Source organism: Anomaloglossus baeobatrachus, chromosome 5, assembly GCF_048569485.1.
Source record: "Anomaloglossus baeobatrachus isolate aAnoBae1 chromosome 5, aAnoBae1.hap1, whole genome shotgun sequence".
NCBI classification, from domain to species: Eukaryota; Metazoa; Chordata; class Amphibia; order Anura; family Aromobatidae; genus Anomaloglossus; species Anomaloglossus baeobatrachus.
The window spans coordinates 406,378,953-406,406,576 of record NC_134357.1 but is presented as its reverse complement, the minus strand read 5'-3'; the positions used below and the strand labels follow the sequence as shown (position 1 = coordinate 406,406,576).

Sequence of the window (27,624 nt, the reverse complement as noted above, 5' to 3'; positions counted from 1 at the left end):
GTTCATTACTGGGTTTAGGGATCAGAGGGGGCAGTAGAAAGTGAAGTATTATAGGTGAAGAAAAACACAAACATTGTTTACAGAGTCTGTTGAATAATATTTTATTTTTTGGACTGGCAATATTTGTTATTTAGAACTAAGACACCTTTTGGCCACCAGTAACAATACTTGAACCACATCTGGTACGTTTACAAAAGGAGACGTAATGGAAAAGTCACTCATAGGGGATTTGCCAGTTGGCTTCTACCAATTTTATAATGTCTTTCCAGAAGGTAGTTATAGCATTGAATGACTAAATACAATGAGCCTGATTCATTAAGACAGGCGTTTCTCACACTAGTCTTAATGAAGGGGTTCGCTGGAGTACAATAGACCTAATACATTAAGAACACGGCACATAATGAGTTGGGTGCATCTGTTAATTGGTCTAAGACTGGAGTACATTTCTGGAGTAACTTACGCCACAAAAGTGGTGTAACATATCCAGACTTTGATGGTCGACTGTTGACATGTCCAGTTCCGCCTATGCTCCACTTATATTGATATAGCTGGCTGGTGTAACATATCCAGACTTTGTTGGCCGACTGTTGACATATCCCGTTCCGCATAGGGTCCACTTATATTGACATACAGTTAGGTCCAGAAATATTTGGACAGTGACACAATTTTCGCGAGTTGGGCTCTGCATGCCACCACATTGGATTTGAAATGAAACCTCTACAACAGAATTCAAGTGCAGATTGTAACGTTTAATTTGAAGGTTTGAACAAAAATATCTGATAGAAATTGTAGGAATTGTACACATTTCTTTACAAACACTCCACATTTTAGGAGGTCAAAAGTAATTGGACAAATAAACCAAACCCAAACAAAATATTTTTATTTTCAATATTTTGTGGCGAATCCTTTGGAGGCAATCACTGCCTTAAGTCTGGAACCCATGGACATCACCAAACGCTGGGTTTCCTCCTTCTTAATGCTTTGCCAGGCCTTTACAGCCGCAGCCTTCAGGTCTTGCTTGTTTGTGGGTCTTTCCGTCTTAAGTCTGGATTTGAGCAAGTGAAATGCATGCTCAATTGGGTTAAGATCTGGTGATTGACTTGGCCATTGCAGAATGTTCCACTTTTTTGCACTCATGAACTCCTGGGTAGCTTTGGCTGTATGCTTGGGGTCATTGTCCATCTGTACTATGAAGCGCCGTCCGATCAACTTTGCGGCATTTGGCTGAAACTGGGCTGAAAGTATATCCCTGTACACTTCAGAATTCATCCAGCTACTTTTGTCTGCTGTTATGTCATCAATAAATACAAGTGCCCAGTGCCATTGAAAGCCATGCGTGCCCATGCCATCACGTTGCCTCCACCATGTTTTACAGAGGATGTGGTGTGCCTTGGATCATGTTCCGTTCCCTTTCTTCTCCAAACTTTTTTCTTCCCATCATTCTGGTACAGGTTGATCTTGGTCTCATCTGTCCATAGAATACTTTTCCAGAACTGAGCTGGCTTCATAAGGTGTTTTTCAGCAAATTTAACTCTGGCCTGTCTATTTTTGGAATTGATGAATGGTTTGCATCTAGATGTGAACCCTTTGTATTTACTTTCATGGAGTCTTCTCTTTACTGTTGACTTAGAGACAGATACACCTTCTTCACTGAGAGTGTTCTGGACTTCAGTTGATGTTGTTAACGGGTTCTTCTTCACCAAAGAAAGTATGCGGCGATCATCCACCACTGTTGTCATCCGTGGACACCCAGGCCTTTTTGAGTTCCCAAGCTCACCAGTCAATTCCTTTTTTCTCAGAATGTACCCGACTGTTGATTTTGCTACTCCAAGCATGTCTGCTATCTCTCTGATGGATTTTTTCTTTTTTTTCAGCCTCAGGATGTTCTGCTTCACCTCAATAGAGAGTTCCTTAGACCGCATGTTGTCTGGTCACAGCAACAGCTTCCAAATGCAAAACCACACACCTGTAATCAACCCCAGACCTTTTAACTACTTCATTGATTACAGGTTAACGAGGGAGACGCCTTCAGAGTTAATTGCAGCCCTTAGAGTCCCTTGTCCAATTACTTTTGGTCCCTTGAAAAAGAGGAGGCTATGCATTACAGAGCTATGATTCCTAAACCCTTTCTCCGATTTGGATGTGAAAACTCTCATATTGCAGCTGGGAGTGTGCACTTTCAGCCCATATTATATATATAATTGTATTTCTGAACATGTTTTTATAAACAGCTAAAATAACAAAACTTGTGTCACTGTCCAAATATTTCTGGACCTAACTGTAGCTGGCTGGGACTGTTGTGTAAACTAAAAAAGTCGCAATATATTTACAGAACTTCTAAGTTGCAGAAAAATATTGCGAGTTATAAAAGGGAACTTGTCATGTGGTTTTACTACCACAAACCATACACATCTATGTTATGTCACTATAACCCAGAAATAATCCATAGTTTTCTTTTTGCAATCCTTCCTTGTGTTCTAAAGTAATCCTCTATTAAAATGTTTATGCTAATGAGTCGCAAGTTCAGAGATCTTGGTAATGCACATATAGCTCTCCCGTCTTCTTTCTAATTTTCCGCCGACTTTTGCTCCCTAAAAGAGATAGGTCACTCTTATCTGAGTGACCTTGCTCCTCTCGCTCCCTGGTCCAACCATCTTTTAAGAGGAGATGGCGCATGCTGATCCATTACCCAGACCTTGCTGCGTCATTAGGACTTTGCTGCACATGTACCACTGCCAAGAATGATGGCGCCTGCGCGAGAGTTCTGAAGTGGGAGGTGGGTCAATCAGAAAAAAACTGACCCATTAATCAAGAAGTAAAGGATGGTATAGGGAAAATTGGAAAGAAGACGGGGAGCTGTAAGTAGAGAGCCAACTCTCTGCACTTGTGTCTCATTAGCATAAAACTGAATGGAAAATTACTTTGAAATGCAAAGAAAGATTACAAAAATGATGGCACAGATTGATTCTGGATTATAGCTAAGCAGCATAGATATGGTTGGTTCTTTGGTAGAAAAAACTTCTGATAGGTTCAATTTAGGGTATATTATATGTACACACTTTAATGAATCCTGGCCTACATGGCCTGTCTGCTTTTTTCTGCTGACACTTGGAACATGCTGTTTTCCTGCCAGGAACTTTAGGGTGATGGGTCACATTAAAATCATAAATTGCCCTGTGACCGGCTGCAGACCAGTATACATGGGCGTACTCAACGAGGGGCAGGGGGGCAGCTGCCTCCCCCTAGAAGCAGGGGCACGGTGTAGTGGGCCGGTGCCTGTAGTGGGCCGCTGTATCTGCAGCCACCGGCGCGCTCCTCAGCGGTGTGTGCATGCCAGGCACACTAGCTGCAGCAGGAGACAGCGTGCTGTGCTGTGCCGGCCCTGCTGTGGATAGTGTGCCCGGCATGCACACACTGCTGAGGAGCGCGATGATGGCGGTGCCGGTGACCGCACCGCAGCTTCCTCCTTCCTTTCCACAGCTTTTTTCAGACGTAAATACATTTGAACAGCGCGCTGGGACTGGGCCCCGCCCCCGACGTGCAGCAATGTGATGAGATCAAAACCTTGCTGACGTCATCACAGTGCTGCAGGCGCCACACAGGAGACATCAGGAAGCGGTATGCGCTCCATGGAGGAGCCGAAGAGACAGGTGTAATTAATGGAAATGTGTGGGGAGGAGCAGAGGACACATAATGGGAACATTTGTGAAGGAGACACAGCTTTGTGACAGACAGAGGAGGAGCACTGTCTTCAGAGGGAGGGGGGAGACAGGAGAGTGTAGTGATGGGATATTGTAATTTGTGTGTGATGGGGTTGATGGGGGGTGCATTGTATTATGTCCGGGAAGGGGGTAATGGAGGGTGCATTGTATTGTGTGTGTGTGGGGAGGGTTAATGGGGAGTACATTGTAGTGTGTGTGTGTGTGTGTGTAGGGGTGATGGGGGGTGCATTGTATTGTTTGTGTGGGGAGGGGTTAATGGGGGGTGCATAGTATTGTGTGTGTGCGTGTGTGTGTGTAGGGGGTGATGGGGTTTGCATTGTGTGTGTGTGTAGGGGGTGATGGAGGGGTACATTGTGTGTGTGTAGGGAGTAATGGGGGGTGCATTGTGTGTGTGTGTGGGGAGTAATGGGGGGTGCATTGTGTGTGTAGGGAGTAATGGGGGTGCATTGTATTGTCTGTGTGGGGAGGGGGTAATAATGGGTGCATTGTATTGTGTGTGTGTGTGTGTGTGTGTGTGTATGTGTGTGTGTAGTGGGTGATGGGGGGGTGCAGTGCATTGTGTGTGTGTATGTGTAGGGGCTGATGGGGGGTACATTGTGTGTGTGTGTGTTTAGGGGGTAATGGGGGAGTGCATTGTGTGTGTGTGTGTGTGTGTAGGGGGTAATGGGGAGTGCATTGTGTGTGTGTGTGTGTGTAGGGAGTAATGGGGGGTGCATTGCATAGTGGGTGTGTGTGTAGGGGTGATGGGGGGTGCATTGTATTTGTGTGTGTAGTGGGTGATGGGGGGATGTATTGTATTGTGTGTGTGTGTGTGTGTGTGGGGGGGAGGGGTAATGGAGCTGCATTGTATTGTGTGTGTGAGGCGTGCACTGTATTGTGTGTGTGAGGGTAATGGGATTGTAGTGTGTGTGTGGGGGGGGGAGGGGCGCGGATTCATTAATCGAGCTATAATTACATTTAATTCTCTTAAAGTTTTTGTTTCATTCACCTTTTCCGTTCTAATATTTTACAACCCTAACGACCATGGCTTGCCCCCCCCTAGTTTTGATCCTGGGTACGCCCATGCCAGTATATAAAAAATATTCATACACTGATGATTTACCGTAATCAACCAAGTTTCATTCAGGTAATTTTAATCTGATTTTCATCTGTTAGTAATTTTTTTCTGCGTCCATCCGTTTTCACACACCTAAATTAAAAATGTGCATGATCAAATACAGTTTCCTAGGTTTATAATAGAAAAATATCCGCAAAAATTGAATGTTACTCGGATTTTATGTGTGGGATCTGATTTTTTTCTACGCATTCATAGACTCGAATGGGTGTGTCTCATCCGGAAATAGTGCATGCTGCCATTTACTTCTCACAGACGTCGTGCAAGACTAAAATTGTTCATTAGAACATCCCTATTGAATAATATGAGCACATGTCCAATTTATATGCTCAACTGCATGAGCCCTAAGAATGAGCGTGAAGGAAGTAGAATTCCCTCCATCTCACATATTTTACTACCCTACGTAATCTACTAAAGGGTGCTTTACACGAGACGACCGATCGTGCATGCACGTCGGGGGTCACGTTTTTTGTGACGCACATCCGGCATCGTACACGATGTCGTCTCGTGTGACACCTCCTAGCGACGCAGTATTGCTCACAAATCGTGAGTCGTGTACTGGTCGCTAGATTTCATAAAATTGTTTATTAAACATGGCGCCGGTTGTTCCCGTGACAGCACACATCGCTCCGTGTGACACCACAGGAACGATGAACATCGCTTACCTGCGTCCCGTCAGCTATGCGGAAGAAAGGAGGTGGGTGGGATGTTTACATCCCGCTCATCTCCACCTCTATTGGCCGGCCGCCGTGTGACGTCGCTGTGACGCCGAACATCCTTCCCCCTTCAGGAAGTGGATGTTCGCCGCCCTCAGCGACGTCGCATGGGAGGTAAGTACGTGTGATGGAGGGTTTACAACTTTGTGCGCCACGGGCAATTAATTGCCCGTGATGCACAAACGACGGGGGCGGTTACGATCGCTTGTGCAAAGATAGATCGTAACATGTAAAGCCCTCATTAGACCTGTTCATTCTTTTTACTATCTGTAATCTACATAGACCTGTTCTTTTATTTTTACTATCTGTAATCTACATAGGCCTTTTCGTTTCTTTTACTATCCCTCTGTAACTGGAAACACTTCTTCACAACTTTCGAATAGCTTATCCATCAGTGGCTCAGTGGTTAGTGGTACGGTGGCTCAGTGGTTAGCACTGCAGCCTTTGCGTTCTCCGGTTTCCTCCCAGACTCCAAAAACATACTGATAGGGAATTTAGATTGTAAGCCCCAATGGGGTCAGTGTTGTCAATGTATGTAAAGTGCTGTGGAATTAACAGCGCTAAATAAATGAATAAATATTATTATCATTAGAAATACTATTATCCAATCCACTGAAAGGCCAGACCTTATTTTATCATAGATGTGAGCTGTCGAATGTTTCTTTCTCGTCTTCCACTTCTATCACGGCTTCTAATTCATTAGATTTGTGAGAGCTTGTTATATTTTGGAACCTTTGTTAAAGAAAAACTCAAAAAACAACTTGGTTATATGGAAGAAAAGGGGAGGCAGCTACGGTAAGTTGTATGTTTCCGGTATTTCTGGGAAGGTCTGATAACATGGTTCCTCCAAAAGAAACAGATCTTCTACACAACTTCTACACAACCTATACCCTTTCCCATTATTTATGGAATAATATATTGGAAGATACTCGATGGAAACCCCAGTTACCCCACAATCTTCAATGTTTTGGAATGTGTAGTTTTTCACATCCTGAGTTTTTTCAGAAAGATTAGTGTGGCGCCCTGGACAAGCCAGGACGTCACAAGCACTACACCAACACACCCCCACACTCCCGGTCAGGCACATCAAAGCCAGACAAAAATCCTTGTTGCCTTCCTCCAGGGGCTGATGTCCACACCAGGGGGTGGAGCCAGGCGGTTGGTCTCCGCCCACCGAGGAGTTCACAGTCCTGGAGGCGGGAAAACAGAGCAGATTAGTTTGGAGGAGAGAAGAGATTAGTTTGGAAGTGGAAGTGAGAAGAAGTGAAGTGGCAAGAGAGCAGCCTGAAGTTGCTCCGGGTGTGTGGCCTGGACGGTACAGCAAGGTTGGCAGACGGTGGTGTCCGTCTGCAGGAGAGGCCTATTGGAGCTAGCCGTAAGGACCGTGGACGGGCGGTGGCCCGGCGGTACCGGACCGGTACGCAAAGAGAAGCCAGCACCATCCGGCAGGGGCTTATGGACCCCGACAAGGCTAGGAGTCGCCATTGAATTTGTCAAATCCGTTAGCGAAGGGAACCTCCTGGGTTTCCCAGCAGCCAAGTCCCGACAGAAGGCAACAGTCCAACCGTTAGAGGGAAACACAGCCACCGCCAAGGCTACAGTTCCCAGGGCCAGAGCCTGTGGGCAAAAGGGGCTCCTTCAGCACATATCCAAGCTGGGGGAGCGGGTTACCGGTGGGAACCCATTGGAGCCATCTACACTACACAGGTGCAGGGAAAGGCAGTCACCATCAACCTACCGGGAGCAGAAACCACCGCAGCCGCCTGTGGGACCCGTCCTACCAGCCGTGTGTTTTACCAAGAACTGTGTCTTCATCATTGGCTGAGTGAGTACCACCGTGCCGCGCTGCACAGCGCTGCCCCCGCGACCCTGCACCTCACCAGGCCCCGTAGCCCGCCTGCCATCCCTAACCCTCACCAGGCCCCGGGACAACCAACCCCCCTACCCACGGAGGGGCGAAACATCCAAGCTGCTCCCAGTCATCACTCCCGGGATCCCCGTCCAGAGCAGCGGTGGTGTCACAACCTCACCATAACCGTGGGTGGTGTCATGGACAATATTCAATCCCCAAAATCAATCCCCTTTTTACTCATGGGCGAGGAGCGCCGCTCGAGGCCACGGGATCCGGCCCACCGCTCGAGCCACCACCGAGCAGCGAGCAAGCAGGCCGCAGCAGAGCCGGACCCGAGCAGTGGGTGAGCGCTGCGCCCTCCTCCGCCTGCGACAACTTGGCGTCACGAACAGGATCTTGCCGCTCTGCCGTCTGGTAGAGGTGCGCCTTGTGACCGCCGGAGGTGTCCGGCCAGAAATTTTGAGAGGCCGCCATCTTAGGCGCGAAGAATTCCTGCTCGGGTGTCTCCTCGAGCAGTGGAGGCGCGAGGGCCGAGGCCCCGCCCCTGTAGAGGAGGAGCCGGAGAGAGACTAAGGGGGACTGATGGCGTCTGGCCGCATGTAGCTGGAGCTGTGGAGAAGCGGGGACGCCAGGACTCCGTGTCAAAACCATTCCTGGAAAGTACCGCTACCAACATGTCTGCTCCGTCCGACTATGCAGACGTTACGGAACCGGTGCCCGGAACAGCGACGTGGCTCAGGGCCCGAACGGCGGGGATCTGCCAACGCTACCGGAGTCAGATATGTCTGCTGATGGAGCAGTGGACCGCGGAGGTGGAAGCGGTAGCCGCGGTCGCCCGGGTGTACAGAATGGAGGCCATGATGGAGGAGCTGGTGAGTGACCCACGCCCCTGTTTCCCCGAGGGACCGGCCACTGCGGCTGAGGGACCCGGTCTACCCCTGGCCCCCACGCTGCCTCTGACTTCCCCGCCCGTGCACCCCGCTGATGCTGGTCCGTCTGGCGTATGCCCCCTCTTAACAGTAACCGAAAGAGTGGCGAGCCCGGAGACTGCAGCAGCTGGCGGCAACCCGTCTGGCGCAGGGTCAGATGATAATGACTCCGGACTTGACACAGAGCCTGTTTCAGAGGAGGATGAAGGAGTCGTCGCCCTGGATGGCATGGAGGCCACTTACATTCCCCGGAGCGGAAATAACGGATACCGGGCGGCCCTTCCTCGTCGCGCCTGCTATGCGCTGGAGGGGCTGGTGCCTGTGTTCTTCCACCCAGGGCCGGCGGAGGATGATGAGAGCGACCAGTGATGGCAGCGGAGCCCCACTGCAGTTGTCCCCGTTGGGACCACCAGTAACGTTGAAAGTTGTAGTGAATGAAAAAGAATGATTAACCGAAGTTTACCTGATTTACAGCTTGATTAGAACCGGTTGTTGCCGGCAACTGGTCCTCGTTGGGACCCCCTTACACCCAATGCGTAGAAACTGCTACGGACAAGCCCGAGAACTAGCAGGGCAACCACAAACTTGTGGCATGTAAATAAAAATATGTTATTGGCTTTTCCGTGACCGCCTCCGGAGAGGCAGATTGGAGGAAGGGCCCGCAGGCTGGAGCCCAGTCACCACCGGAACCGGTGGCAATCCTCTGGAGGGGTTCAGGGGTCCCCATGGACGCGGGTCCCCTGAAAAGGACAGAACCCGCTCGGGCAACTTGGTGCAGGACTGGGGTCAAGGGGTGCTGCCCATTTGCTTAGGGGCAGCATCAGGGCCAAGTTGCTTGGGTGGGAGAGAGCGGAAGCCGTTACCGTTAGCAACGTTTAAGTACATATGCCTCCCGATGTGGGAAGAAGTTAATATGCTTGTATTATGTGTTTTACCGTTTATCTTTTTCAGTTGTGAAAATAAAACCGGTGATGGACGGGCAGCCCGCGGACGGTCTGCATTTTACTAAGGGGGAATGTGGAGCCCTGGACAAGCCAGGACGTCACAAGTACTACACCAACACACCCCCACACTCCCGGTCAGGCACATCAAAGTCAGACAAAAATCCTTGTTGCCTTCCTCCAGGGGCTGATGTCCACACCAGGGGGTGGAGCCAGGCGGTTGGTCTCCACCCACCGAGGAGTTCACAGTCCTGGAGGCGAGACAGAAGGCAACAGTCCAACTGTTAGAGGGAAACACAGCCACCGCCAAGGCTACAGTTCCCAGGGCCAGAGCCTGCGGGCAAAAGGGGCTCCTTTAGCACATATCCAAGCTGGGGGAGCGGGTTACCGGTGGGAACCCATTGGAGCCATCTACACTACACAGGTGCAGGGAAAGGCAGTCACCATCAACCTACCGGGAGCAGAAACCACCGCAGCCGCCTGTGGGACCCGTCCATCCGGCATGTGTTTTACCAAGAACTGTGTCTTCATCATTGGCTGAGTGAGTACCACCGTGCCGTGCTGCACAGCGCTGCCCCCGCGACCCTGCACCTCACCAGGCCCCGTAGCCCGCCTGCCATCCCTAACCCTCACCGGGCCCCGGGACAACCAACCCCCCTACCCACGGAGGGGCGAAACAACATCCAAGCTGCTCCCAGTCATCGCTCCCGGGATCCCCGTCCAGAGCAGCGGTGGTGTCACAACCTCACCACAACCGTGGGTGGCGTCACGTACAATATTCAATCCCCAAAATCAATCCCCTTTTCACTCACGGGCGAGGAGCGCCGCTCGAGGCCCCGGGATCCGGCCCGCCGCTCGAGCTACCACCGAGCAGCGAGCAAGCCGGCCGCAGCAGAGCCGGACCCGAGCAGTGGGTGAGCGCTGCGCCCTCCTCCGCCCGCGACATTAGCATATGTACCAAATCCACCAGATTCCATGGAGATGCCAATCTTACCTCATTAAAGCTATTAAGGCCACGTCTCACTAAGCGACATCGCTAGCGACATTGCTGCTGAGTCATGGTTTTTGTGACGCAACAGCGAGCTTGCTAGCAATGTCGCTGTGTGTGACATCCAGCAACGACCTGGCCCCTGCTGTGAGGTCGCCGGTCGTTGCTGAATGTCCTGGACCATTATTTGGTCGTTGCTCTCCCGCTGTGACGCACACATCGCTGTTTAACAGCGAGAGAGCAACGATCTCAATGTGCAGGGAGCAGGGAGCAGGCTTCTTCGGACGCTGGTAACCAAGGTACACATCGGGTAATCAAGCAAAGCGCTTTGCTTGGTTACCCGATATTTACCTTGGTTACCAGCGTCCGCAGCTTCTAGAAGCTGGCTCACTGCTCCCTGCACACGTAGCCAAGGTACACATCAGGTAACTATAAGCAAAGTGCTTTGCTTAGTAACCCGATGTGTACTATGGTTACTAAGCAAAGCGTTGTTACACGGGTCGCTGGTGGCTGGTGGTTGATCTCTGATTGCTGTGGAGATCTGCCTGATTGACAGCTCACCAGCAACCATGTAGCGACACTCCAGCGATCCCTGCCAGCTCAGATCGCTGGTGGGATCGCTGGAGCATTGCTAAGTGTGACGGTACCCTTAGAGTAGGTTTATCCAGATTACACAAAGTTTTAGCAGGCTTGCTACATTATATTTGTGAATGTGAAGTTTATTCTTCCTCACTTTTTTTGGCCTCTTTCACACATCCGTGGAAAACACACACGTTTTTCACGGATGTGTTGAAGGTGCTTATAGCCCTTCATGTGACGTTATTTTGACACACGTGTGTTTTCCGTATTTTATCTGTGATAGCACATGGACATCAAGAACTATATACTCACTTGTCCCTGGTGCTGCGGTGAATATACAATGAGCATAATGAACAGGCACTGAAGCAAGTGACAGCAGAGCGAAGACAGCAGCGCTGGAGACAGGGGGGTATGACATCAGTGCTGCCGGAGAAAAATGGAGTTGTCTCCGTGTGGAACACACGGACACACATGTGCTCCATACAGACACACAGTCCTTGTGAAAACACTGATTGAATTTAATGGGTCTGCACATGTCCGTGAATCCGGTATGCAGTGCTTTTTTTGTAAAAAAATATTTGCTGGTACGCATCTCTGAGGCGAGGAGCGGGGGAAGGGGTGCTGTCATGAGATTTGTACACTTCTGGCCACATTCTGGTTTGATGTGTCCACCCTCAGTCAATTCATTTTCATTGAGCATGTCTGTTCAGCATGTGACCACATCTATGTAAATCGCATACTTGCAGCTTCGTAACCTTCCTCTCTCACCGCTGGCACCTGAGAATCCTGACAGCGTGCAGAGTGCACACTGTGAGAATTCAGAAGTCTGCTGTCACAGAGTGACACACAGAGTGACTGCAGGCTCATCACAAATTTGGACAACCCCTTTAATGCTCCTAACAACATAAATAAAAACATAGTAACCCTTAACTTGTCAGACAGCACAAGACTTTATTAAAGAGATTGTCCACTACTTTAACATTAATGACCTTTCCTTAGGATAGGTCACCAATGTCTGACTGGTCAGGGTCCGGCACCTGGCAACCCCTCCAATTCCCTACTCTAGGTGTCGGTGGTGGCAGGTGCCCGGAAGTGCTCAGTTCTGGATCTGCTCCGTCTTCAGATAGTGGCAGCAGTCTCCTATTGAAATCAATGGGGCAGATGTGCAGTACCCGGCCGCGGACACCATCAGAGGACGGAGCAGATCCAGAAATAAGCATTTCCGGACACCTGCACCATAATCAGCTGATCAGTGGTGGTCCCATTGCTCTCACATCAAAAGCAATGCACAAGTGGGACCAAGGCCTAATGATGGGACACAGTCAGTATCACAAATAAATATTTACATTCAGGTACCTTATAGATGATGTTGTCTCTAGTCATTTCTTTCTATTCTTCACCTTGTCCTGATGCCATGATGACTTTTCCCGTTCACATCTCATTTCTGCAGATTTCCATCTTCTCCGGTCTTCTGCAGCACATCCCAACACGATGCCCCTAAAATAGCAGAATTATTATAATACTTCTACTTAAAAATATCTGCCCTACGCAGTGCCCCTGAACAAATAATGGCCCCTCACTGTGTTCTCTGCACAAAATATTACCCACACTGTCCCTCTTATGGTACATGCCCTCCATATTCCCTCTTTCCAAACTGAGCCTACTGTTTACAGTGTCCTTTACACTGTGTCCCCTTATACTGCACCGTCTTTATACTATGAAGAAAAATAGCAAAATACCCAAGAGGATCCTCAGTGTCAACTGTATTAAATAGCTGAATCCAGACAGTAGAAATAGTACATAAGTACAAAGCCTAAAATATAACTTTTATTCGTATATAGATAAAAAGTGAAGATTACTTCACTAGAAGTGAGTAAAACAGACAAACATTAACAGTGATTATAGTCATGCTGTCATAGGGCTACAAATACCCCGTCAGCTACCTATTGATATAGTACATCAGCACCCGCCTCAGAATCTCATTTGGAGTGCCACTAAAATAGACTGTCAAGGTATATGACTATAAAACAATATACATATATTACACTCTTGAAAATGGAACATCCATCAGTTTATGAAGAGTGCATCTAAGAAGGCATAATTATAAAAGTCATACGGGTATCAGAATAAACCCCAATGGGGAACGATCTTACCCGGTCCTGTAGATGCGAGGTTGGGCAACCTTAATAGATGCAACACGGCTCACTTATATGGGGGCTGTCCACCAGCTCATCAAATCCCATATCTGTATTGCCGAGTATTAGACTCCAAATAAATGGCGAAACACATTACTCCCGACGCGTTTCATATGGGGAATCATCAGGGGAGTGTTGGAAAAAAGATATATGGCCCATATACACTTCCTGTGGCCATACTATTATGCCCAGTATTGCACACAAATACGTGTGTCAGGAATAAATCCTGTTGCTGTAGGCCAAAAAGAAACAAAGAAATACATATTAAGCCCCTATACCATACAGAGCAGCCATATCATGCCACCCCATCTGTCGGATACTCACCGCACAAATGCGTGCGTCAGGAATGAATCCTTTTCAAAAGTGCCGCGCTCTACAACAGGCAGCCGGCCCCTTTTATACATTAGCGCATGCGCAGAAGCGCCATATCGGCTGGTGACGCGCGCTCCCAGAAGGCATCAGGCCAGAAGTACGCGTCACCGGCCGTCGCCTCGCAACAGGGCGGGCGACGCTCACCAGGTGAACGTCACATCCTGGGGAGTCACGCCTGCTGGCTCAACCAATCAGAACCCGGAGCATGTTGCCATCGCGACATACAAAAACTCCGGTTCACCCAGCCAGGCGTCCTAATAAGGAATCCATGCTGGCTATAAAGCCAAAACATGGTGGGTAGAAGGTGCTTTTACCGGCAGAGTATATTGTTATTAGTAAGACATAAACCCAACCACAGGGGGCATACATTATTTTCGGATGATAGATCGGCAGTCAGTATTGTCCCCTGGTACCGGGGACAATATAGCTGAACTATAGCATAGAACCTGCAAACAACAGGTAGGTGCCAGTACCACGAGTTATAAAAACCGGGCAGGGACAGAGAGGGAGTCTCCCAAAGAGAATAGTAATAAACAAAAGGGGAGACTGCCCCAATAGTAACAGGTGTACACAGACCTGGAGAACATCATGACATTATATTCATAAACAGATTCAGATCCGAGAAGGATATCATATTAATATATTCAAATCACCCAATGGGTGGTACCCAATCCGGATTGAGGGTTGATAATAGAGGAGGTATGTCTAATGAGGATGGACCAGTTAGAATCAAGCCGACCCACATACACTGGCACATCATATACAGGGGGGGAGGAAAGAAACTACAGTGCACCCTAAGATCACATCCTAAAAAATTCTGGCCTTACCTAACATGTGGGGGTCGGCACCCTAGATGTACCCCACGCCAATGGTGCCCCCACTCGGTCGTCGTCTCTCCCTCCTATACTTGCCCTGCCCACTGAAGTGCTCCTACAGGAAGGGCGTGAAGGACAAGGACTCATTCAAGCCTATTGGTGCCACGGTGTTAAGGGTATAAATCCAGTAACATTCTTTCTGGAGTATTGACTTGTCCCAATCTCCCCCTCTAATCGGAGGGCGAATGAGATCAATTGCCATGATTTTAAAGCTCTCCAAATCGCCACCGTGAAAGTTATTGATGTGTCTAGCAACCGGCGTATCGTTCCTCCTAAGGATGTCATTCTTATGTTCGCCCACACGTCTTCGTAGCTCTCTGATGGTCTTGCCGATATACAATTTACCACATGTACACTCTACCCTGTATATGACACCTTTTGATTTACACGTAATCAATGATCTGATGAAAAAACTTTTTTCATTATTGCAATTCGTGAAGGTCTTTCCCTCCTCGATATACCTACAGTTGACACAATCATAGCATTTGAAACAACCATAGGTTGCATATTCTGTTCTTCGTGGCCCATACTCATTAAAGTGGCTATGGACAAGCCTATCCCCCAATGATTTGGCCTTTCTGTAAGTGATAGACGGATATGTAAGGAGATGCATTTCAATGAGAGGATCCATCTGTAAGACATGCCAATACTTCGAGAGAGACCTAAGAGAAACCCTCTCGAAGTATTGGCATGTCTTACAGATGGTTATATTTTAGGCTTTGTACTTATGTACTATTTCTACTGTCTTTATACTATGCCTCCCCCTCCTTGCTATAACCTCACACTGTCCTCCCATTCTGCCCCCTCTCTATACCACCCCCTCCACTACCCAGTCTTTATTCTGTGCCCCTCACATTCTTCTCATCCCTTACAGTCTCCTCACTACATCCTGTGTGTCCATATACTTTTCCACCTCACTCCCCATCCTGCCCACCTGCTCCTCATACCATGTCACTCTTTATTCTGTGTCCTCAAAATTTATTTCCAGTTCGCTCCACATCCTCTCTGTCCCCATGCATCACCCCTCATCTTCTCTGTCCCCATACATGAAACCTCATCCTCTCTCTCCCCATACATCACCCCTCATCATTTCTCTCCCCATACATGAAACCTCATCCTCTCTCTCCACATACATGAAACCTCATCCTCTCTCTCCCCATACATCACCCCTCATCATGAAACCTCATCCTCTCTCTCCCCATACATGAAACCTCATCCTCTCTCTCCCCATACATGAAACCTCATCCTCTCTCTCCCCATACATGAAACCTCATCCTCTCTCTCCCCATACATGAAACCTCATCCTCTCTCTCCCCATACATCACCCCTCATCATTTCTCTCCCCATGCATGAAACCTTATCCTCTCTCCCCATACTCTGTCCACAGATAGTTCCCTCCCCCATCCATACGGTGTATGTACATATTGCCCCCTCCCCACCCTCTGTCCCCCCCCATAGTGTGTGCACAAATGGTTCCCTCCCTCACCCTCTGCCCCCCCATAGTGTGTCCACAAATAGTTCCCCCCCTCTCTCCCCCATACTGTTTCATAAATACTCCCCTCTTACCCCATAATGTTCTTCCGTCTGTGTCTTCTTCAGCTCCACAGTGGAGCACTTCTCACTCTCAGTATTTCTCTGCCACCTCTGCGCTACGGTGCTGGCTTCCGGGTCAGCAGTCTGATCAGTTGACCTGATCACATGACAGCCGTCACGCTGACCCGGAAGTCAGTGCCGGCGTCACCACTTCAATTGTCCTCGCGTCTGACAGATGCAAGGACAATTGAGCAGAGCCACGCACTGTAGCATCTATGAGTGCGGCTGTCAGCGTGAGAGCTGCGCTCAGAGAATAGTGGCTCCCACCCGGCAGACTCCCACACCGCCGCATCAGGCAGCCCCACAGTGCCCCCTGGAGACGCCTCTGGCTTGTGCCTTCGCTCCACATGGCTAATTTGTATAGTTTACAAATAAGCAATGTGGACAGAGCCAGAGGCGCTCTTCAGATTTTACGGTACGCCGTACCGGCGCGTACCACCGCAAAAAAAGGACTGCCGGTATGTATGAAAAATGCATCATATCTACCAGAATCACTGACGTGTGAAGGAGGCCTTAGAAACATAATTTTCCTCAAACAATTCTTAAGGACGCTTTACATGCTGCGATCTCGCTAGCGAGGTTGCTAGCGTATGTACCCGCCCCCATCGTTTGTGCGTCACGGGCAAATCGCTGCCCGTGGCGCACAACATCGCTTGGATCCATCACACTACTTACCTGCCTAGCGATGTCGCTGTGACTGGCAAACCGCCTCCTTTCTAAGGGGGCGGTTCATTCGGCGTCATAGCAACGTCACTAAGCGGCCGCCCAATAGAAGCGGAAGGGCGGAGATGAGCGGGACGTAACATCCCGCCCACCTCCTTCCTTCCTCATTGCCGGCGGCCGCAGGTAAGGTGAGGTTATTCGTTCCTGTGGTGTCACACATAGCAATGTGTGCTGCCGCAGGAACGACGAACAACATTGTACCTGCAGCAGCAACAATAAGTGGGAATAGGGGGGCATGTCAACGATTAGCGATTTTGAACGTTTTTGAGACGATTCAAAATCGCTCATAGGTGTCACATGCAGCGACATCACTAACGCGGCCGGATGTGCTCACAAATTCCGTGACCCCAGCGACACCGCTTTACCGATGTAGCGTGTAAAGCGGCCTTTAGTCTTTTTGAGGTCTAAGAGAATGCACTTTTTATCTATCTCACAATCTTCTTCTACCTTTTCTATGTATATTATTATCAATCAGTTTTAACTTCAGTATTGTTAATTATAAAGTCATTTTAGTCTATATCCATGATTGTCATTTTCTTTTTTCAGTCATGTGCATAATCGACCATGGCAGTGGGTTCAATAAAGATAATAAAAACGTCGATAATACTTATGGTGCATTCTGGCTTAATTCTCAAATATGGTGTGATGACTGTGAAACCAAAACTGAAAATTTTTGCAAAATGAGATGTGCTGGTAAGATTTATCTCCATATTATTACAAATCCTTGTTGTATATGAAGCTTCCAGTAGGGATAGTTGACCAAAAATGCCCATCCTTTGTATCTTAAAGAAGCACTCCTATCAAAGTTTTTATCCCTGTAATAAATTGTAATCAACATAGTATATAGCACGGTGTACTTACAATTGCTCATTTTGCCCTTCTCCCAGGTAATCCTTCTGTTTTCCATTAGTCCTACAGTACAGACCAAAAGTTTGGACACACCTTTTCATTCAAAGAGTTTTCTTTATTTTCAGGATTCTGAAAATTGTAGATTCACATTGAAGGCATCAAAACTATGAATTAACACATGTGGAATGAAATACTTAAAAAAGTGTGAAACAACTGAAAATATGTCTTATATTCTAGGTTTTTCAAAGTAGCCACCTTTTGCATTGATTACTACTTTGCACACTCTTGGCATTCTCTTGATGAGCTTCAAGAGGTAATCACCGGAAATGGTTTTCCAACAGTCTTGAAGGAGATCCCAGAGATGCTTAGCATTTGTTGGCCCTTTTGCCTTCACTCTGCGGTCCAGCTCACCCCAAACCATCTCAATTGGGTTCAGGTCTGGTGACTGTGGAGACCAGGTCATCTGGCGTAGCACCCCATCACTCTCCTTCTTATTCAAATAGCCCTTACACAGCCTGGAGGTGTGTTTGGGGTCATTGTCCTGTTGAAAAGTAAACGATGGTCCAACTAAACGCAAACCGGATGGAATAGAATGCCATTGCAAGATGCTGTGGTAGGCATGCTGGTTTAGTATGCCTTTAATTTTGAATAAAACCTCAACAGTATCACCAGCAAAGCACCCCGACACCATCACACTTCCTCCACCATGCTTCACAGTGGGAACCAGGAATGTAGAGTCCATCCGTTCACCTTTTCTACAAAGACACGGTGGTTGGATCCATAGATCTCAAATCTGGACTCATCAGACGAAAGCACAGATTTCCACTGGTCTAATGTCCATTCCTTGTGTTCTTTAGCCCAAACAAGTTCTCTTCTGCTTGTTGCCTGTCCTTATCAGTGGTTTCCTAGCAGCTATTTTACCATGAAGGCCTGATGCACAAAGTCTACTCTTAAAGGTACCGTCACACTTAGCGACGCTCCAGCGATCCCACCAGCAACCTGACCTGGCAGGGATCGCTGGAGCGTCGCTACACGGGTTGCTGGTGAGCTGTCACACAGGCAGATCTTACCAGCAACCAGTGAACAGCCCCCAGCCAGCAGCGACGCGTGGAAGCATGCTGCGCTTGGTAACTAAGGTAAATATTGGGTAACCAACCCGATATTTACCTTGGTTACCAGCGCACACCGCTTAGCGCTGGCTCCCTGCACTCCTAGCCAGAGTACACATCGGGTTAACTACCCGATCTGTGCTCCAGCTACGTGTGCACGGAGTAGGGATCCGGCACTGACAGCGTGAGAGCGGCGGACGCTGGTAACGAAGGTAAATATCAGGTAACCAAGGACAGGGCTTCTTGGTTACCCAATGTTTACCAGCGGCCACAGAAGCCGGCTCCCTGCTGCCTGCACATTCAGTTGTTGCTCTCTCGCTGTCACACACAGTGATGTGTGCTTAACAGCGGGAGATCAACAACTAAAAAATGGTACAGGACATTCAGCAACAACCGGCGACCTCACAGCAGGGTTGTTGCTGGATGTCACAAAGGTTGTGCCTCAGCAGCGATGTTGCTAGCAATGTTGCTTAGTGAGACGTGGCCTTAACAGTTGTTCTAGAGATGATAAGGTGTGTCCAAACTTTTTGTCTGTACTGTACGACATCATGTGATTAAAAACCGTCTTCCAGCAATGTCAGCCCCAGTCCTCCCTGCATTTGCTTGACATTGTTAAACCATGTGAGCGCTCCAGTTAGGGCTGCTTCTCACTTGCGAGTTTCTCGCAGTAGAGCAATGCGAGAAAAACTCGCATTGGAATCGGACACATGTTAGTGAATGATTCAGCTCTCATCTGCGATTTTTTTCTCAGTCCAAATCGGACCGAGAAAAAAATCGCAGCATGCTGCTTTTTTGCGAGTTTCTCGCACCATTTGTCCCAATGATTTCCTATGGAAGGGGATTAAAAGTAGCATCACACACGCGCACAACCGTTCACATTTGCGAGTGTGGCAGTAACTTTGCTCATTAAATAATCAACAGATGAATGTGACAGCACATTCCCATAGGTTAATTAAATGACACATGTGTAATAGCTTTTATCTAATTAAGATGTTGCATGAAACTAGCATCGCAAACGCAACACACACGCGAGCAAAAAGCATCGCACTTGCGTTGCACTCGCACCTAACGTGAACTAAAATCAGCCGAGTATTTTTCAGCCCAGTCGGACGGATTTTACTCGCATAGATGTGTTTCCAGCCTTAAACAGAGGCTGCTGGTAGGTTGCTTCTCTCACACTTCTCTCAAACAAAACTTGGATGAAACTCACATGTCCAAGGGAAGTGTGAGCGCTGCAGCCCATCATCAGCTGCTGATTGCCTGTGATGCCTTTGCTGCATAACATTGTCATGCGAGTGCAGGGAGACCCTGTTCCAATGTCATTGGAATGGTATTGGCTTGAAAGGGGTATTAAGAGATATCTGTTTTTTTTTTCTTTTAATGGGAATAAAGGATTTAACAGGGGAATGCCCAAGTAGTGGACCACCCCTTTAGTACTATATATCAATTTTTACATCTAATGTTGTGTTCTTTTGTGTAGACTTACTCGACGACAATCTAGATGATGATGCCAAATGTGTTGTCCAAATTGCAAAAACCAAAGGATTTACTCCCTGGTAGGTCTTATCTCAGACATGTTACAGAATTGTAGGCACTTTCTGCATACTCTACATAATACTCTTGCCATATCGCAATCCTCACATGGCTGGGAGAGAAATGGATTGAGGTTAATTTATACCACTCCCTATAATTGAGATGTCATGGGGATTTTCAATATCTTAATCAAGCAAGCCATAAAAGTGTACCTGTAGAAACTAAGGTTTGGCATTTCCATTGATTTGTAGATATAGACCAAAATCATCAAAGCTCTTACGCTACAAAACTTGAAATCTTTGAAAACTTGCAAAACTTTTGCACAACACAAAAAAATGTTGAGACTTTTGGTGTTCTCCCTCCATTTTGGAGCTGCAATAGGTGGAGCTGTGAGGAGCCGGTGTGGGGCTGTTGTTCACCCACTCTCTAACTCATACAATCTGTCAACATTTTCTACAGCAGAAATACAACTAAATTCTGGCCCAGCGAATGTAAGTGCATGCCACTAACCAGCGGCAGTAGGTCCTGCGGCCCTTCCTGGTATAATGTCCACATTTTTTGTAAAATGTATTCCATTAATGGCCCCTTCCTGGTATAATGTCCTGCATCCTGAGCCCCTTTCAGTAATATTGTTCCCCATCATGTCCCCTTCCTTTAACAATGATACTCATCCTAGTTTAATATCCCCAATCTTGGGGTGGGCTGGCAGCATGTATTGCTTCTATATCCCTGTGCTACTTCAGCAAAGTATACGTCTTTGGAAGACCATCCAGCTAAAATAGCCTTTGGCGGGTCCACTATTCTTTGCGGTCATGATCGTAACGTTCCTGAGTTTCCCATATGACCGGCAACTACTGGACATAGTTATAAATTATATAATTCTGGCTGCCTGAAGTCACCAATAGAAGGAACTAATCCCATTCCCACAGTGCGATGTTCAAGTGATGAAAAATTAAATAAGACAAAAATAATGACAAAAACTAAATTGGAGGGTTTTTTCACTTTTTTTAGATTGTGTTTCACCAACACAATAATTAAAAAAAAAAAGTTTGGTATGGTGATAATTGGACTGACATGATGAATCATGTTGTCTGGTCATTTTTAATGCAAAATGAAGCAAAACCCATAGTAGAATTGGGTTTTTTTCCACCACTTCACAACACTGAATTTTCGTTCCCCTTGCCAGTAAAGTTTATAGTAAAATAAAAAGAGTTATTAAAAATGACAACTTGTCGCTTTGTCCATGGAAAATGGAAGAGTTATGGCTTTAGGAAGATGGGCAGGAAAAAAACTATTACATTCAAAGTAAAACTGACAGCAACTGAAAGGTGTTAAGAGCCACCTGCATAGCATTATATAGTGATCTCAATAATAACCCTTTATTGTAGTAAGTTTCTGAGCTCCGGCAAGGGATAGTACGAGAAGTTTTCTAATGCGCAGCTCACAGATCTCCATACTTGCTGTTGTGTGGGGTGCGGGCACTCCTCCTTCAGTGACAGTTTTGGTTAGTTTCCTTCTGCTATTGTATTCTTTCTGCACTGTCCATTGTTATAACAATATTTGAATATAGAGATAATAGGGCAGTAGAACAAATACAAGGCTCAGGAAAGTGACCATTGATTAGGACAGAGGTTAATAGGGCAAGACATATTACTGGAGTAAGACTGGAGTAGGATCTCTGGAATAGTACATAGAGGCACATGTCAATTGTCAGACTCTCCTAATTCATTAAGAGATATGTGCCTCCTAATGAATCAAGAGTGTCTACTCCAACCTGCAGCCTTATTAACACCAAGGAAAAAAACACTGATCATATGAATTGGGGATTTATATGAGAATAAAAGCTGATAGAAAAAGCAAGGTTGAGGAGTGGCCATGCCCCTGTTCTCAAACTGCAGGGAAGTGACACGCCTACCGGAGCTATGGGGGAGACTCGGAATCGGGACGGTTTAGTCTGTCAGAAGGTCATGGTGGCAGGGCCTGAGGTGTCGTTTAAATTTGATGAGTTTGAGGGGAATGATGAATCGTGACGCCACCTGTGGTCTTTGTCCACATATAGCCGACACTGCTAATGGGGCCGCTGGGGCAGATGGGGACGCAGCTAAGATGGTACAGCTCCTCACAGGTGGAGCTGGGTCCCAGGGCGGGTTGAGTATTGGTCTTTCAGGGGTAGCGCAAGGTTGGCGGTGCAGACAATAACTCCAGGACACAGCGGGATGCAGTCATTAGTTGTTTTACTCACAGTTGTCAATTCCAGGTCAACACGGCCTGCCGGTCGAACGCTGCCCTTGGTGTGCTGAGTCCTGCAATGATGGGATCCAGCTGATCCCCGGGTAGTTTGGAGACACAAGACCAATGTCCCTTTCTGTATCCCTTTCCTGGTCGTCTTCCTGTGCTGGGTTCGCCCTCCTGCCCTGAGCCTCACACGCGGTGCCCCAAGCCTGTGACCGCGGGCCCTGGCTTGGGTGGTGTTTTGGCCCTGCCCCTTAGCCCTCTGTGGTCACCTTTTCAGCGGATTCGTGTGTGGTGGTGACTTCGGCACATGAAGTTACCTCAGCCTCCGGTTTTGCTAGCTGAGCCTGATTGTTCTCCACTAGTCTAGGGGTCGGTTTCCCTTTGCGGCCTAGTCCCTCCACACCGGTGAGTCGGCTGTCGATGCAAGTCCACGGGTGGGTGTCCCACTGCTCGTGACTCTTAAGGGTGCTTTACACGCTGCAACATCGCTAACGATCTCGTTAGCGATGTGACACGCCAGATCGTAGATGCGATCTGCCGAGATCGCACATAGGTCGTTTTTATAATGCCAGTCACAAGAGCACTAGCGATGTCGCAGCGTGTAAAGCACCCTTAAGACTCTTTTTTCCTTGTCCCAGGACGCGCTCTCTGGCTTCAGTCCTCAAGACCTCACTCCTCCATGTCCTACTACATTCTGCACCCAGTTCTAATGTGTTCTACCCACTTACTAACCCCACCTCCAGACTTGCTGCAGCAACTTCCCCTAACCTTGCCTTAAGTGGTGATTCTATACTAAAGGCCGCTTTACACACAACAACATCGCTAAAACAATGTCGTTGGGGTCACGGAATTCGTGACACACATCCGGCCTCGTTAGCGACTTCGTTGCGTGTGACACGTACGAGCGACCGCTAACGAGCGAAAATACTCACCTTATCGTTGATTGGTGACACGATGTCTAGTTCCCAAATATCGTTGCTTTTCCAGAACGCAGGTTGTTCGTCGTTCCTGCGGCAGCACACATTGCTACGTGTGACACCGCAGGAACGAGGAACCTCACCTTACCTGCAGTCGGCAATGAGGAAGGAAGGAGGTTGGTGGGATTTTCGTCCCGCTCATCTCCGCCCCTCTACTTCGATTGCGCAGCCGCTTAGTGACGTCGCTATGAAGACAAACAAACCACTCCTTAGAAAGGAGGCGGTTCGCCGGTCACAGCGATGCCGCTAGGCAGGTAAGTAGTGTGACAGGTCCGAGCGATGTTGTGCGCCACGGGCAGCGATTTGCCCGTGACGCACAACCGATGGGGGCGGGCACGCACGCTAGCGATCTCGCTAGCGAGATCGCAGCGTGTAAAGCGGCCTTTAGAGTGTCTCTGTGCATTGGCCTGTGACCTCCTCCTTACCAGGGAATGGGGTAACACACTTCTGGCTGAGGTGCAGCACCTCTGTTGCGACAGCACACTCAGGGGCGCCAAAGAAGCAGCTATTAATATGGAGACAGGCTGTACAGTAACTAAAGCATGGAGCAGGCCATGCCCCCTGTTCTCAGACTACAGGGAAACAGCTATTACTAGTAGCTGGCTAATACTAATAGTATAGAGTAGGCCACGCCCCTGATGGATGTAATGTCCCAGAGGGGAGGAGATGCAGCAAGGAGCAGCTCCAGCATCACCCTGAATTAGAGGTACAGGAACAGCATTGTGCATATCATCTTTGTAGTTAATAATAATAATAATAATAATAATAACATTTATTATTTGTAGTTTATGAGGGCAGAGACAGTAGAAGAATTTATTTTCTCTCTGGAGTACCCCTTTAACCAAATAAAGCAATTTAATAACATGTGAATCTCTTGCAACACCACATACAACCAATAGACATGAATGGGAAAAAAAACAACCATGTTTCTTTAACCTCATGTAGCCCTTTGTTCACTTTGCTTATATTACTATATCATGTGTTTCTTTCTTGTATAGGAAGAGTACTTGGGAATCGAAGTGTAAGGACAAGGATCTTTCAAAATATCTGAAATGAATATATTAGGTCAGAACAGACTGTATGGTGATTAAAAGCTTTGCTTGTCTTCTCTGTGGATCACTTATCAAGACTAGTAGCAATCTTATGAAATTGTCTCATATAATAAAAAATATTATTTCTCATTCTACAAATCAATAAAATCTGTTGAGCATTGAAAATTGTTTTTTGTTTTTTTTTCCCAATAATTAAAGCTACGTACATACAATCACTCTTGTTGAGGAAACATAGTATTTATTACATAGATTTAGCTGTGTAACCAGTGGTCCGTCCATTTGTCCAAAGTGTCTCAGTCAGGAGATATTTTGCTACATGATATTTCCCCTGTGTAGCCTAATTGTGCTACAATGGTACGCAGCATCTCTCATAGAACAAATCTGAGAAGTCATTGGTCAGCAATTACAAAAGGAGCAGCCAGTAATGGATCTTGATGATTTGTGTGCCCAAGTGCATTCTGTGCTGCAGAATATATCTAAGGGCATCATTGGTAACCTCATGGATAGCAGTGAAGGTGTGTAAGTACAGGGATTTTTGTACTCGATAATGAATAAATGATAATGTGACGCCCTGGACTAGCCAGGTAGTGACAGGTAGGCCCTTGCACAAACACCCGTCCCCTAAAAATGATAACATCAGCCAACCCTTAAAACCCTAGTCACCTCCCTCAGGATTTGATGTCCACACCAGGGGGCGGAGCCAGGCGGTTGGCCACGCCCACCGAGGAGTTCACAGGTCCTGAGGCAGGATAAGCAGTTAGTTTAAGTTTGACAGTGGAGTGGAGAGGAGTCAAGTGCAAGTGCAGAGGCAGGCCTGTGCCCAGGTCTGCCCCAGTCTAACTTAGGTGTCTGGGTCGGAGCCCAGTCACCTCTGGCTAGGAGGCAAGCAGTGGCCTCAGCCTGCAGGAGCCAGGGAGATGGCTCGGTGGAACCGTAAGGGACTGGGACAGGGTAATGGCCCACCGGAACCGAACCGGGGAACCGACTGGAAGCCGGAGCACAGAGGGGGTACTCAGACCCTGAAACGCGGTCCCGAAACTACCGGACCCCGTTAATTAACTGATTGAGGTCTGGACTAGAGGTTCTTTCCCACCCAAGTCCCGATGGAAGACAACAGCCCACCTAAAAGGGGATAAAATTCACCGCCAAGGCTAGAGGTCCACGGGGCCAGCGTCTGCGGGCAAACGGGCTCTCTCGACACGTACACGCCGGGGAGCGGGGCCCCCGTTGCTGAAGCACGGGTGTCCAACTACAAAAAGGAGCAGGAGAAAGGCGGAGACCACCAACCCGACCAGGGGACCAGACGCAGCCGGCTGCGGGCACCGACCACCATCTTTCTTGGTTTACCAGAGACTCAGTGCATCTTTAATAGGGAGCACCACTATGCCCTCGGGCTGCGCACCGCCAAGCACCACTACACCATACCCATCGGGTCCCGGGGCCATCACCCCTGCCCACGGAGGGGTTAACACCAAAGCTGCACAACATCTCCCCTGGGGTGCCTAGTAAACAGCAGCGGTGGTGCTTACATTCATCACAACCCGTGGGTGAAGTCACGAACTTTAATCTAAACCCCCCCATCAAAGCGCCAGCCCCCTTGCAGAGCGAAGTGACCCCCGGTCCGGAAGCGCTCGAGCCACTGACTCACGAGCCCGGATCCGAGCTGCTCGGCTGCAGCCAAGCACGGGCGGTACACATCGACTCTTCTGGCATCACGAGCAGGATTGAACCAGTCCACTTACCGCCTTGAAGTCAGCGGTGATCCATTGCAAAATTTGCGAAGTCCGCCATCTTGCGGTGCAAAAATTCCCGCCTAAGCCGTCTTCCCCAAAAAAAGGACGCGAAAATGAGGCCCCGCCCCCTGGGAACTCAGCCGTGCAGTAAAGCGCACGGTCGAAAAGCGAAACTGCCCAGCAGAAAGAGGGAGTGCTGTGAAAAGACTAAGGGGGGGCGGGTGAAGATCCCGTGCCATGTGACCGAGGGGATAAAGGGCAGGGACTCCAGGACTCTGCCACCCGTCTGGTTCCTGGACCCCGAACGAGAAACATGTCCGCCCCATCTGGCAAGCCTGCAACCCCGGAGCCCGCGCCTGGAACAGCGGCGTGGGTGGAAGCCCGGATGACCCTGATTTGTTGCCCCTTGCAGGCCCAGGTGCAGTCCCTAATGGAACGATGGGTGGCCGAGATGCGGGAGATCGCTGCGGCCCTGCGAGCACGTGAAGTGGAGGCAGAGTTTGGAGAGCGGATAAGCGACCCACGCCCCTGTGTCCCCAAGGGACCGGCCGCTGCGGCTGAGGAGCCCGGTCTGCCCCCTCCATGCTGCTTCCCTCATCGCTCGTACCGGTTGCCGCTGCTCCCCCGCTCGGTCCGCTGCCCCCGCCATCGGCAGCGGAGTCCGTCCCATCCGCCTATGAGGACCCACCTGGGAGGCAGCCCGCGGATGGCCGCTTGATCGGTCGTCACCGCTCCCGTGGAAGGTGCCCGTTCCCAGAGTGGACCCGCCGGTCCGAGAAGTGACCGTGCCCCAGCAGCCCAAGGCCCCAGCAGTCCGTTCGGCCAGAGAGGAGATGGATCCAGCCCGGAGGAGGGCACAGCAGGTAGCGCTGGCTGCTCCCAGTTCCCAGGCCTCGGACGAGGCATCGCGGGGTTGTTGCTGCAAGGCAGCACCGCAAACCATGACACTGCGGGGCTCCCCAGCTCTGAGAGTATCGGTCGTCGCCAGTATGTGGGAGCTCCGGCAGGGCCCAACCCCTGCACAGAGGGAGCAGGCAGACGTTCCATATTGGGAGTGGCAGCAAAGCCACCTGGGCCGGGAGATTGAGGCCCGGGAGAAACAGAGGGCCGAGGTGCTGGCCCGTACCATCTGGGAAAAGGAGAATCTCCGGAGTGCAACGTACAGAGTGCGGGGCCAGACCTATGAAGGTTAAGTCCGCCGGTTTGACCCCAGAGTGGATGGGGGTTCATCTTCGAACTGGGCCTGGAGGCCGAAATTTTCGTGTCCCGTCGGGACGTCAATCCTCATCTTCCCTTGGGTCACCCAGATCGTGACCTGACACCCGGTGAGCTCGTCACCTACACCCGGCACTGCAAGGAGAGGGGCTAATTCGCCCTGGATGTGAAAAGAAGGGTGAGCCGCAACGTTCCCAGGCGGCCCCAGTCCCCTCCCCCGCCATACAGCTCCCAAGAAGAAAGTTAAACAGGTAGCGGTTCCAGCTACCATGTTCCCGTCCTGGTTGGGACCCTGCTGTTTTTCCCCGTTTTAAAAATAGAC

The 27,624-nt window shown here is 48.9% G+C and overlaps 1 protein-coding gene across 1 annotated transcript in view; it reads left to right on the top strand.

Moving 5' to 3' along the window:
* LOC142310222 (lysozyme C-like) overlaps nt 1-24,509 on the top strand; it is a 30,742-nt gene extending 6,233 nt beyond the window's left edge. Inside the window, exons 3-5 of the mRNA XM_075347711.1 lie at nt 17,146-17,292; nt 20,038-20,113; nt 24,301-24,509. Coding sequence (XP_075203826.1) covers nt 17,146-17,292; nt 20,038-20,113; nt 24,301-24,358 — 281 coding nt within the window. The 3' untranslated portion in view covers nt 24,359-24,509. The remainder of the gene's footprint in view (nt 1-17,145; nt 17,293-20,037; nt 20,114-24,300) is intronic.
* Nucleotides 24,510-27,624: the final 3,115 nt, after the last annotated feature.